General features: G+C 36.3%; 2 protein-coding genes across 3 annotated transcripts; one reads left to right on the top strand and one right to left on the bottom strand.

Moving 5' to 3' along the window:
* Nucleotides 1-10: 10 nt before the first annotated feature.
* wdfy2 (WD repeat and FYVE domain containing 2) lies at nucleotides 11-7,785 on the top strand. The gene is made up of 12 exons (XM_079618601.1): nucleotides 11-523; nucleotides 1,741-1,808; nucleotides 2,153-2,226; nucleotides 2,381-2,435; nucleotides 3,281-3,431; nucleotides 3,881-3,993; nucleotides 4,365-4,491; nucleotides 4,588-4,693; nucleotides 4,832-4,933; nucleotides 5,777-5,907; nucleotides 5,986-6,094; nucleotides 6,195-7,785. Exons 1-12 carry the CDS (start codon nucleotides 390-392, stop codon nucleotides 6,222-6,224), a joined length of 1,200 nt encoding a protein of 399 aa, XP_079474727.1. The 5' UTR covers nucleotides 11-389; the 3' UTR covers nucleotides 6,225-7,785.
* A 342-nt stretch (nucleotides 7,786-8,127) lies between these two features.
* On the bottom strand, nucleotides 8,128-12,446 carry dhrs12 (dehydrogenase/reductase (SDR family) member 12). 2 transcript variants are annotated; one of them, XM_079618603.1, is made up of 10 exons: nucleotides 12,183-12,446; nucleotides 11,917-12,050; nucleotides 11,628-11,710; nucleotides 11,458-11,550; nucleotides 11,108-11,189; nucleotides 10,822-10,883; nucleotides 10,276-10,380; nucleotides 9,766-9,856; nucleotides 9,536-9,673; nucleotides 8,128-8,669 (listed from the first exon to the last, which is right to left on the bottom strand). In XM_079618603.1, exons 1-10 carry the CDS (start codon nucleotides 12,236-12,238, stop codon nucleotides 8,557-8,559), a joined length of 957 nt encoding a protein of 318 aa, XP_079474729.1. In that variant the 5' UTR covers nucleotides 12,239-12,446; the 3' UTR covers nucleotides 8,128-8,556. The 2 variants fall into 2 exon arrangements, with proteins under 2 accessions (XP_079474729.1, XP_079474728.1); XM_079618602.1 differs by having other exon boundaries at nucleotides 12,121-12,343.
* Nucleotides 12,447-14,090: the final 1,644 nt, after the last annotated feature.

Raw genomic sequence — 14,090 nt, 5'->3', positions numbered from 1 at the left:
AATGCTCATCATGGACAAATGTCAATGAAGTGGGGGGGGGAAGAATGACGTTCAACTTCCTGTTCTACACTTTTGGCCTTCGTCAGAGTCAACACTGCACATCGCAAACGCATACATCTGTGATTCATTCAATAGTCGGATCGTCTGGTTACACGGGCAGAGAGAGAGAGAAGAACACGCTTATATTCAATGACATGGCATAGAGATCGTGTTTCACTAAACAGAAAATTGTGTGAGAGGTAATCAGCTGACCTGCAGCATCCCTGCTCGTCACACACACACTTCACCGTGCTGCAGGTCTAATAATCGACCTGCGCCCAGCGCTAAGTCAGGCTCAGTGTTATGCAGCCGAGAGAGGAGGACTCAGGTGACGGAGAAACTACAGCGCCATGGCGGCAGAGATTCCCCGTCCGCAGACGCGAAAGCCCGTCCTGTTGAGTAAGATCGAGGGTTTCCAAGATGTGGTGAACACGGCTGTGATCATTCCCAAAGAGGACGGGGTTATCAGCGTATCTCAAGACAGGTCAGTAGCACGCGTATGATTAGAAACCCAAAACAATTACTAGAAATGCAGAACATACGCAAAACACGTAATATATCTTATGAGCAGCACTGGCACAATAATAAGTAACGTAGGCTAACATAAAATACATGTGTCGTATGATCGATTTATTCTGTTTTTGTTTTGGTTGAATAAACGATATTCGGAAGACTAAGAATATGCTTATCATAGAGGGAGTAGCCTACATATGAAGGATAATAATGAAGAGGCTGTAATATGCAAACACGTACAGCTCATGTAAGCTGCTGCGAGTCGAGGTGAGGCGAGCCAAGGCGAGCTGGTACTGTGCAGTGGAAAAGCGCCAAATGATATCCGTTTGCGCCGCGTATTTGCTGTAAAGTATTGCCGATCATTCGCCTGCGGATCTTTGGTGAGTGGCGTTGTTCGTGGGCGAATCGGTGTATTTGAGAGAATCTTTTAAGTGACCGATTTTGTGACCCCTGAAGCGCGTGACTACATGTTCCTGCCAGTTTAAAGACTGACAGATACGATCAGAAAGCCCTAACTGAAGAAAAAAAAATCGCTTTGATTTGAATTACAAAAAGATTCGGAGCGACATTGAATCTCTTTCGTGAACGAACTAAACTGGCTGAACGATTTTGTTTGTGAACGATGGACATTGCTGTCAGTCTCGTTTTCAATAAGAAGGGTAACGTTAAGCTAGTGTAAAAAATTATGAATGACCACATAAATGATGAATGACCATTGACCATTTAAATTATGTATGATTTTTTTTTTGGGGGGGGGGGGGGGGGGGGTGAATGGATTAAAAGAGTTCCTTCCGATGTGTGTGTGTGTGTGTGTGTGTGTGTGATGTTAACTGTTTAGTTTAAACTGGAGTAGGCCTAATGAACTTGACAGCCAATTATTTTCATATTTTATTGTATCTTTTTTTCTTTAAAAAGTAACTAAACTTAAGAAACACAATTATTTTGACAGCTCTTATCCTTTTTTTTTTTTTTTTTTACTTGGCAACCAAATTTAGTTTGAAGTTATTGTGTCTGGCGATTAAGGTGATTAGGACTTAAGTTATTTTAGCCAGCGGCGTGTTCTTCCGTCCGGGTAATTTGTGCACTGTAGGTTATTGCATGTCATGTTGGTAAGTAAGGTTATGCTAAATACATTTAATTTTATAACCAAGATTATTTATTTATTTCCTTGCTTGTTATAATTTTTAGGACAATCCGTGTGTGGCTGAAGAGGGACAGTGGTCAGTACTGGCCCAGTGTCTATCACACAATGCCTGGTGAGTCCAACACAGTTCCTGGGCAGCTTTCTGAGAGCCAAAACAGCTACATAGATCTCAACATTATGGTACATGCAACCACATAACTTCAGGAATTTTACTATCAAAGTAAAAAGGTGAAGTGAAACCAGTATGGGCATGAACTTCTGCTTGTGTTCATGTTCAGACAGCAGTTTTATTTCTCAGCAATGATGTCACGGTTGTTGCTTGCTTTCTAGTTAACTATTGCAGACTATGGCTAAGAGGTCACTGACTCTCAGTAGAGGGTTATTATAGTTGAATGGTGATCGATGGGTTTTGTAGGATAGAAGAAACTCATATTCATTGTCTTTCTTATGTTGCAGTGGCTTGTTCATGTATGTCATTTAACCCAGAGACAAGGAGGATCTCTGTAGGGTTGGAAAATGGCACAGTATCGGTATGTTCATTAAACATTTATTATCGTCAACCACATTATAAGTGGCACTGCTGCAGTATTCTTACACACACCTGTTTTCTATGTAGCAAAATGTCACTAGCAGGTTGTAAGATACATTCCTAAGCTTCATTAAGCCAGGAGTTTCTCTTTCCAGGAGTTTGTCCTATCGGAGGACTACAACCAGATGACTCCTGCGCGAACATATCAGGGTGAGTCACACATCTAGTTTGTTTTCTTAACTTAACATAGATCATTTGAACGTGCAAAAAGGCCTAATTAGTAAAGCGTCTAGTCATTTTAAGGATTAGCTTTTTTAAAATAATTTGAATCCTTAAATGGATAGTTCACCCAAACATGAAAAGTCTGTCATCATTTACTCACCCTCATGATGTTCCAAACCTGTATGACTTACTTCTGTGGATCCCACTGAATTTCGTTGTGTGACCAACAAAACACTATACAATACAATATATACAAAAATATTTTGGTGAACTATCCTTTAAGTAAATATAACTAGTTTATTACTTGGGGTCTTTTTTGATGTTATTCTAAAACATACAGATTATTTATATTCCTGTTCCATTCATATAACAGCAACCAAAGAACAATAGACGACTAATCCTTTAATAGCCATGTACATAATTGTAGTCAGGTCAGTTCTGTAAAAACCAATATATATGCAGGGCAACTTTATTATTCAGTACGTACTCTGAACATTCAGCTCTGAATCATAGTGTGTCATTATGGCCTAGATAGAATGACATTAATGTGAAACAGCTAGCTAACCTTCTTTAAAACGCAAGGCATAAAGTAACGCACTCAACACAGATAAATGAAAACATTAACGAAGTAAACACACAGAATGAAGTATAATAAATGCTGTGGTTGTAGTCCGCTGGTTCGTTACTGAAGTCCAATCTCTGATATTATTTGACTTTCTGCTGTATTATTAATATTATATGTGAGAGCATAATTCCCTGTCATTTTTTTTTTAATGTGGTAAAGTGCTCCCTTCCTGCTTTGTTTATTGTGTTCTGTCTTTTGTTTGCGTTAGCTCATCAGGGTGTCGTGACTGTGGTGCTGTTCGTCTTAGAGATGGAGTGGGTTCTAAGCACAGGTCAGGACAAGAGCTTTACATGGCACTGCTCAGAGAGCGGACAGCAGCTGGGCACGTACAGGACCACAGCATGGGTGTCTGGACTACAGTATCCATTCATCATACGCCACTTCAAAAATATGAAATATATCTCACAAGTTTTTTTTCTGTCTTGAGTCACTGTTACTATTTGCAGTTTGTGCTGTCTTCTGACGAAAGACTTGATTTGGTTTAATTTACTTTTGCTTTATTATAGAAAATAAGCTTCCTTAGATGAATGCTTGTTTTTTTCTGCCTGAAATCACAACAACAAAAACAACAATTATGTGTAATTTATAGATAACTAGATAAAAGGATAGTTTGCCCAAAAATGAAAATTCTGTTGTCATGCACTCGGCCTCGTGGTGTTCCAAAACGGTCTGTGGAACATGAGAAATGTCTCACAATGTTTTTGACCATCCGAATGAAATCAATGATAGAAGATCATTAATAGATAAGAACAGATTCAGGAGGGGTTCTGAAATTGTATAGCTTGGGCTTCTTGACGATCTTTGTAAGATTTGATGTGGAGACCAGACATGCCTTCGTTGGAGATCTTTCCGGACAAGTGACAATCCTGAAGCTGGAACAGGACAACTGCAGCCTTGTTACCACCTTTAAAGGCCACACAGGTGCTTCCGCAAACAGCACTACAAATAGACACACTTTTCACAGGTGTCAGCATAATCTTTCACCATTAGCCCAGACACATTTTTTTCCATTGGCTGGTCAATTGAAGTGCAGAGATCAATTCACACATCTCGTGCAAGTAAATACTTTATTGGGCTTCAAGTACAAACATAAACTAAAATACCATTATTTCCCCATTTAAGAAGCCTTCAAGTCCTCATAACCACAGGATACACAAAAAATACTAATCTTCATGCATGCATCCACATAATATTGTATAATGGAAAGAAGTATCCCATTACTTGCACTGTAACTAACCCGGCACACTGTAAATGTACATCTTATTGAATCTTTTAACACTGTATGTGTGCAGGCAATGTTACGACCCTGTCTTGGGATCCTGTGCAAAGGGTTTTATTCTCTGGAAGTTCTGACCATTCAATCATCATGTGGGACATTGGAGGCCGTAAAGGCACAGCCATTGAACTGCAGGGACACAAGTAGGACATGGATAAATTGTTGTCATGTATTTAAGATATGAGACTGAAGAAAGCATGGGTGTCATGTCCTAATATTTGTGTCTGTGTGTGTGACAGTGATAAAGTGCAGGGCTTGTGTTACGCTCCTCACACTCGTCAGCTCATTTCCTGTGGCTCAGATGGAGGAATAGTTATCTGGAACATGGACGTCACACGACAAGAGGTGAGAGAGATGTAGAGCTAGAAAATATCATCTAGGACAAAAGGGATTGTCTCTGTCAACAGGATGTGTGATATTTATGTTAGTTACATATGTCTGTTTACATAGTTTCAGCATGTCCTCATCTGTTCTTTATCTCAGACCCCTGAGTGGCTTGACAGTGACTCGTGCCAGAAGTGTGAACAGCCGTTCTTCTGGAATTTCAAACAGATGTGGGACAGTAAGAAAATTGGTCTCCGACAGGTACTGCACATAAAAACATAGATTGTACATGGTAATAAATAAATAAATAAGATAATAATAATACAGTTTTTTAATCAATATTTTGTCTTATTTTACAGCAAAATCTTAAACGAAAAATCAAAACATCTTTAAAACAAGATAAATTTATTTGAAAATCTAAAGACTTTTATAGGTTATATGCACTACTTGTTTTCACCAAGGCTACATTTATTTGAATAAATGAATGAAAATATATGAAAACAATAATATCGTGTAATATTAATAAAACATTTTTATTTTAATATATTTAAGATGTAATATATTCCTGTGATGGCAACGTTGAATTTTCAGCATCATTACTCCAGTCTTCGGTGTCACATGATCCTTCAGAAAACATTTGAATATGCTGATTTGTTGCTCAAGAAACATTTATTATTATTATCAATGTTGAAAACAGTTGTGCAGCTTGAAATCTTTGTAGATTCAATGATATTTTTTTTAGGATTATTTGATGAATAGAAAGTTCAAAAGAACGGCATTTATTTTAAATAAAAATATTTAGTTACAGTATGTCTTCACTGTCACTTTAAATTAATTGAATGCATACTTGTGTGTTTTATTTATTTATCCAAAACTTTTGAACAGTAGTTTGTATTGCATAAAGTTTAAAAAATATGTCTTAAAACAAGTTTTAAAGTACAAGTTTGTAATTAAGTGTAAAAAATATTTTAAGTTTAATAATAGTTTAGAAAATATATATCATATTAAGTTTTTCCTGGTTTAGTTAAATGATTGTTTGCAGTACTTTATTCAGCCAAATCTTTAATATAATTTGAAGCAGCTTGATTTTGCTCTCTTTCCCAGCATCACTGCAGGAAGTGTGGCCAGGCTGTTTGTGGAAAGTGCTCCTCTAAACGTTCCACGATTCCTCTCATGGGATTTGAGTTTGAAGTGCGGGTTTGTGACAGTTGTCACGACTCCATTACAGATGAGGAGTAAGTCAAATTTTGATTGTCTTCAATGTTTTGACTATCTCAAATGATTGGATCACCCAAAGTTTTCTTCTTGTCCAGACGGGCGCCCACTGCAACGTTCCATGACAGTAAGCACAGCATCATACATATGCAGTATGAACCAACCAGAGGCTGGCTGCTCACCTCCGGGACAGACAAAGTCATCAAGGTCGGTCATTGTTCTCACACAAGAGTGTGAGTGTACCGTTTGATAAATTGTGGCTGGGAGATTGAAATCATTTAAAAATCTGTGGTGTGTTTACATGCAGCTTTGGGACATGACTCCAGTGGTATCATGAGAATCATCTCTATTGTCTGCAAGCTAAAACTAAGAATCCGTTCTGAACCTGAACCATGGAGAACGTTCAGAGTTCAGGTCCCTTTCCATGGGCAGCTTCATCTCATGGTGGAAAAACTCAAGGATATCATGAGATTTAACTGATGGTTTAAACTGAGCATGTGCATTTGTATGTATTTGTGCATGTGCACGTGGGTTATGGAAACAAACATGTAAATACTGTCCAGTCTAAATCTGTTTAGTTCTAGTTGTTTATATTGACATGACCTAATGTTATGTTGTCTGTGAAATATTTTTTCATCATCTTATGTCTTATCCCAAACACAAATGAATCCTCCTAATATTGCATCAAAGCATGCTGGAACTGTTTTTATATTCAAGTGCCTTTACCGCATTATCAATCAGTGGTTTTGGCATGGGAAAATACTGTCTGCTATTTACTCTTGGTCATGATCTCTTAATCTTGACTCTTTAAATGTAAGCACTTAATTTTACTGGTATTTTTACACCAGTAAATTTAATAGGAGAATTAAACATATACATAATCACAGATGTTGTTGTTTATACAGGGTAAAATTCAGTAATGCTTTATTGTAATAATATTGTGTTTGGTTTGATTAAAGTTGATGTTTCAATAGACATCTCATTACTGTAAGAAACATTCACGATATTTCATTCTTTCAATGGCAATGATACATTTGATGTCTTTCCTCAGGCACAATTTTTGCTGCATGTTGAATCAAGCAAGGCTTCCATAATGACTTGCAAAGTGAATGTCCTGTCCTATAGCACAATATGGAAATTTGAGCATTTTTAAGAGGTCACTGTAAAGCCACAATATGTGAAACACTACAGCTGAATGGTTATGGTGAGGTTAGTGTTTTTTAAAAGGACTCATTTGACTAAAATGAAAATGGTTCATTTTAAAGTAGACTATTGTAGTTTGGGGTCAGTAAGATTTTTTTTAAATGTTTTTGAAGGAAGTCTCTTATGCTCACAAAGGCTGCATTTATTCTATTTGTATATATTTTAAAATGTAATTTATTTCTGATGGCAAAGCTGAATTTGCAGCCACTCGGCTTCAGTGTCACATGATCCTTCAGAAATCATTTGAATATGCTGATTTGGTATTCAAGTAAAAAAAAAATGTATCAGTGTTGACAGTTGTGCTGCTCAATATTTTGTGGAAACTGTGATGATGCATTTATTTTCAGGATTCTGTGAGCAAAAGAACAGCATTTATATTTTTATTTGCACAAATATAAATGTATGTACTGTCACTGTTGATTATTTTAATGTGTTCTTGCGGAATAAACGTAATAATTAAAGAAAATCTTACTGACCCCAAACTTTTGAACAGCAATGCGAGTGAAGTTTTTGTTCACCTTGAATTAAAAGCCCTTATTTTTGTCACATGATAGTCAGATTCTTTTTGTCTGTAATGGCTCATTTCAAATCCTGCATAAACATGATTTGATCTGTTGGTTTGATACGAAAGTCTAATGTAAAGCTCATAATTGTTAATAGAAATGTAAATAAATAATGATTTGCCTAAAAGATTCAGACAAAGATTCGTTTTTGTATTTTATTAAAAATCACGGCAATAGCCACAAATTGACATAAAAGTACAGTAATTTTTAGTCAATAATTAGCTAGTAAATTGTAAACTCATTTGTAAGTGTGTATAAGGCAAACACACATCTATAATATTTGTTGATATGTTCATCTTCATATTTATTTGTTCAGTTTGAAATTTGTTTACATAGTCATCTATTTTTATGTGAGTACGGGTTATGGGTAGTGTTGTAAATCATGTTCTCAGACAGCTGTTCAGGTTTGATGTCAGTTTCTTTGCCAGCCTGTGAGGCTAATTCAAAATTTTCCTCAGAAATGCTTCTGAGGAATTACAGACTGCAACAGTTGTCCAATTCATCAAGCTTGCAAACTCAAAACCTTGTGGTAGTTGAACTCACAGCTTTAAATGCATGTTTGGGGTATGACTGTGTGCAATTTATGTTGAAAACACATTTGAATAATGTTAACCACAGACACAATTTTACTTTTAAATCAAGAAATTCATACAACTGTCATTCAAAAAAGCAGAAGTGCATGTATTAGTTTCTAGCCTTAAACTAGTATAATAAAACATATTTAGGAGTGTATTTGTTCTGAAAAATGGACAATAAGTTTATATTTTAAATATACATTATAGGTTGTTTTGGTTAGCCTGTTTTGGTATAGAAACCATGAGCTTCTCACATCTCTGCAATTCTAACCATTATTAAGAATATCACAATCTCTGTGAGGAATGATTCAGCCAATAACTCTTGTGATTAACACTTGAATTTCACAGCGAGCTCCTCCAGCGTGGACATCAGCTTCTGGTCTTCAGCTGGAGAAGATTTGGAGAAGGCCAGAGGCAGATGCGTAGAAACAGCTTTTCTGTCTGCAGATGAATCAGTTTGTGGAAGAGAGGTCAAAGTTCAGTTACATGTTAAAGAGATCTTTAGTTTGCTATACATAAAGACATGTTCAAAAGATGTGAACAGCAAACTAACACACTTTCTGCTAAAACAGTGCTGGGTAAAGTTACTTTTAAAAGTAATGCATTACAGTATTAAGTTACTCCCTAAAAAGCAAGTTTTGAATTTATAACTCCCGTATAATAGCAAGTTTTTGGCAAATGTAAAGGCTCTTTTACACAAAAAGTTATATGACGCAGGAGAAGAAAGTTCAACACTTACCTCAGCAATAAAAAAAGAAACACAAATGTGCTGTTTATCTAAAGCCATTTTTGCTAATTAGAATGGTTGAATTAGATCAAAGGTCAGCAGCAGTTAACAGTGGTTAATAAAGTGAGATTAATTACAAAGTATACTTGCGTTATTTAAAATATTTAAATACAGCAGGTTTGTTTAATATTTTGAATTTGCATTTCACTGTTTTTATTCATTTTGAGGAATACTGAATCTGTTTTTGTGCAAGTGAGATGAGAAATTGCCTGCTCACATTTAGTCTAGAACTACAATAACCATCATGTTTACAGAGCGCACACAAAGCCTCTACATTACTCACAATTTCTCTCAAACATGGGCACAGGAGTGCTGTTGCTCAATAAAAAAGGGAAAACAAAGTAACCTGCATTACTTATTAGAAAAAGATATTTTGTTGTAAATTTAAAAGTAATGCATTACTTTGCTAGTTACTTGAAAAAAGTAATCTGATTACATAACACACGTTACATGTACTAATACGTTACCCCCAACACGTGCTAAATGACAAATAACTGCACACTTTATAAAGATGGTTGACCTTGGAAGAAGAGGCCACTGGGCTGTCTGCTGGCAGCATCTGATAAAGCCAGCCACACCACTGTGTCAGCGCCCTGAGCTTCAGTACGGAGCTTATTCTTCATTTTCGCATGAAAATCTGGCATGGATGACTGTACCGCTGTGGACAGAACACAAACCCAAAACAATATTTTAGCGACTGAGATTGCACAATATCTGACTGTATATAACTGATGTAAACACGCTGCCCACCTGGGGTGTCTGCCCAGCCGGGGTGCATGGATGAGAAGTGGATTTCCTTGTGCTGAGCTGCCAATTGCTCTGTCATGATCACCTGTTGCCTCTGAGAAAGGTCACAGTTTAAACTAAATCAACTCTAGTATTTTTACTGAAAACATCAAAACAATATTTCCATTAAAATAAAAATCAGCATAAACTCAGAAATAACATGAGGACAGTGAATCAGGCTGCACGAAGTAAAAAAGCTTACACAGTGACAATAATAAATGATGGTCATTGTAACAAAAGCAGAGTGGTGATGTTGCTGGAATATGTTGTCTAGTGCCACTATTATTTTTGGACATTGATGGACTGGATTGGTTAGCCACCAAAAGTATGATGGTTTTGTAGTCTATGGACTATGGAAGTAATAATAAGAGTAAAAAAAAATGCAGTGCAAAGTTTTTACTGAAGAAGAAGAAGAAGAAGAAGAAGAAGAAAAACAGACAGATTTTAATTTGAGTTTATCATTTATAGTAGTACCTTGTTCTGTGCATAAGCCATAGTCCCGTCAAAAGAGCCTTTCTCAATCTGAAGGTCCTCTACATTCAACTTCTGAACAAGCATCCCACCAGATGACACCGTGATCTGTAATAAAACAAAATGATAATTAATAAAAAAAAAAATATATAAAATATAATAAAAACAATAATGGTAACACTTTACAATAAGGTTTCATTGGTTAACCACATTAGTTAACATGAAACTAACAATTAAAAATACTTCTACAGTATTTATTAAAATCACAGTTAATGTTAATCTCAGCATTTACTAATACATTGTTAAGTGCAAAAGCTGTATCTGTTAACATTAGTTAATGCATTGAGAACTAACAAACATTTTTATTAAGTAGCATCATAATGGGGAAATTCTGTTGAAACATTCATAAAGTTGCCAACATGTCACTAAAGTCATACTTATCTGGTGTAAGTGTAAATCTGTTTGGAAACAGAGATAAATGGTGGCACTGTCTCTGTTTGCAAACGGCGTGTGTTTATTAGGAGAACTGATGCATGTCTTCACACTCACCACTCTTGGATTCTCTGACTTCTTCAGTGTAGGAATCAGTGCTGTCGTCAGGATATAAGTCCCTGTAAAACAAACAAGATCAGTGTGCCAACTGGTCTCTTATCTTATCTCTAGATTTTAAGTGGTGACCCTAAAAACATTCTCTACCAGAAGGGATAGCCTCTGATCTTTGTAACTCAGTATTATAAATAAGTAGTAAGAGCTCATACTTTGTGGTCCATATTGGAATTTTTTTTTAAAGATATGATCAATATCAGATCAGAAAAACATGAATTAACTTTCCTACCAAGTGTGTTTGTCGCAAAGTTTTTCTCCAGACCATCCTCAGTCAGTTCTCTCTGATTGACCATGCAACCCGCATTATTGATCTTTGGTAATAAATCACATTACACGTACAATAAATCACAAGTGGAGACAGCATGACAATGTACAGATCACACATGTTTTGTTGTACACTGTAAAAGGGATAGTTCAGACTAAGAGTTGTCACACCATTTTATAATAGTGCTGTAGTCGTCACATTATAGTACTAATAGCAATATCCCTGTGCAATACAGTGATTTGCACTCAGCCTCTCGTGACTTATTGCTTTAGCTTATTATGGTACATTGATATGTCCAAATTAAAACTATTTACCAAAGCATGTAGATTGTGTTTCTGAGAGAATCCATTGGCAAACTCCCACACTTTCCTGGGGCAGGACATGTCAACTAGGTGAACATGGACATTCTGAAAGCACACGAGACAAACTCAGACCAGAGTTCACTGATTCCATTTCAAATAATGATTTAAAGCATAACATTTACCTCATTTTTACTTTGCTCCACGATCTCTTTTCTTGCCTCCTCCGCACGATCTTTATTTCTGCACAACAGATGTACTGTCCCACCTAAAGAAAAACAAAATCGTTTGAAAGAACTTTGAATTGCTGTGGTTTTTAGCAGCACTACACATCATTTGCCAGTAGGAGTCACTGTTGTATCCCTTTTGTTGAACAGTCCAATTGTCATAACAGAGGTGACAGAATGTACAAGATCGTCCCAGTTGATCAGTAGAAATTAATGGCAGTCGTCTTTGTTCTGTTTTTGTTCTCACCTCTTTTCGCAATTTCGTAGGCGGCGGCTTTCCCGATGCCGCTGTTCGCCCCGGTGACGATGAACGAGCGGCCGCTCACACTCACCTCCAGATCCGCCGCGCTGAAGCCCCTCTCTGCTGCCTCATAGCCGCCCCTGGTGACAGTAAACTGGACTTTAACTAGAGCACTGTACAAACTATCGATGATGAAATTAGGGAAATTACCGTTTATGTGTCAAAGTGATGGGCAGGCTGAGGCGGAAATAGACAGACCGATTATGACTTACTTTGTATATTCCTGAAGACCCTTCAGGAACCAAACTGTGTTTCGGTAGAGAGACATGAGTACGATCCATAGACTGTAAAAATGTACGATCTCACTCGTTTTCACTCGAAAGCAGTGTCATAAACCACGAGCACGTTGGTAATCAGAGCCCCGCCCCTGTGGCGTTTAATAACAGATCACATGTTGAATGTGTTGTAACGCAGGGTTGCCAATTCTGTTGGTGTTGCCGCCCGAGAGGTTGACATTGATTGCATAAATTATATTCGCCCGAAATAAATGCCTGTACATATTTTATATTGTACTAATGATAAAACTGTTATATTTTGTGAGGGAGGGACACTAGCCTTTGTGAGCTCCTTTATGAAAACAAAATATGTTAATGATTAGGCTTGGCTTACTATAGCGATTTTCAAGTTAAAACTGTGTGCATAATAAACAGTGACTGTAAATATATATTTAGGTATGGGAGTGGCCTGTTTTCAGTTTTTATATTTGGACTAGGGTCATTAGTTTTGACGTATTTTTGATTGGCCTTTGGAATGGTTTTGTTACGCAGACCTGGCAACCTTGGTTGTACGAGCAGTTACAATACGCATGCGCACTTGCTTAGATTCTCATAAAATGATAAACGTGTTCTTTGCTAAATTAAAAAAAAAAAGTTAGTTTTGTGCGCTTATTGGAAAAAGTTTTAAAACATAAATGATAAACATTAATTATTAGAAATAAGTTCCACATACTGGCGTCGTATTTTTTTTAGGCCAAGTCGAGTGTTTCTTTTTTTACAGTCTATGGTTTTAACCTAAGTATATCTGCACCGGTGCGCAACTATCTTTGCATATTTTCTGAAAACGTTGACAGTTATCATTCAAATGGATAAGGGCGTATTTTCCTTCGTCTTTCAGTGTCAGGATGGCCGAGTGGTCTAAGGCGCCAGACTCAAGGTTAACACCTTCCATATAAACATGGGTATTCTGGTCTCCGAATGGAGGCGTGGGTTCGAATCCCACTTCTGACAATGTCCTTTTTTTCCCATTTTGATTACTACCGGGATAATGGTAATGTATTTAAAAAGTGTATTTTAAATGGACATACTTAAAATAAATGCAAGTGAGCATACAGGACATTCACAATTAATTTGTGGTTTAAATAAAGTTTAATAAAAAATATTAATTTTGAGAGACATGCAGACCTGTGTGTTGGCTATTCGGTTTTAAATAATGAGTAATAGCCTACAATTACACACATACAACTCCACTTCCAATCCAGGTCACAGTGTTATCAGTGTCACTAAGGCATACTGATAAAGTAATGCTCTTGTATTGAACTGCAATGGCTTCGAAGCTCCTCGAGATGGCACAAGACAAACAAGGTTATTCAATTTGTACAAACTTCATAGTAGCCTAGTTGGTTCTTGGGGGGAAAAAAACAATCACATGGAAAGTAATGTACAACAACAAAAACAACTTAAAAAAAGTATTAGGCACACTTTTTAAAATCTTGAAAAATCTAATATGTTTCATTTAGGCTAGTAAATATTTCACATTTTTTGGTAACACTTTACATAAGACCTCATTAGTTAACGCATAACAGCAATAGCACTTGTTATGGTATGTATTAATTCATTAAATTACAACTAGTTATAGTTATGTTAAATTTTGATTTTCAAAAGATATTAGTAAATGTTGAAATTATAATAATTATAATAATACATAAAAAAACATCAAACTTTAAAATGCTGGAATGTTTTAATTAAAGATCAATACAAAGTTTAAGCTATTATAATCTGTCTTTAAACTAATGCTGATTCTTCTTCTGTTGTTGTTGTTGTTGTTGCTAATTTCTTAATCTTTCTTTAAAATAATGTTTCAGTAAAAAAAACATATATAGCATTTAAATCTCGGCCGCGCAC

The sequence above is a fragment of the Phoxinus phoxinus genome (assembly GCF_949152265.1).
Source record: "Phoxinus phoxinus genome assembly, chromosome: 7".
NCBI lineage: Eukaryota > Metazoa > Chordata > Actinopteri > Cypriniformes > Leuciscidae > Phoxinus > Phoxinus phoxinus.
Note: the sequence above shows the minus strand (reverse complement) of the source record. Positions and strands in the feature narration are given on the sequence as shown.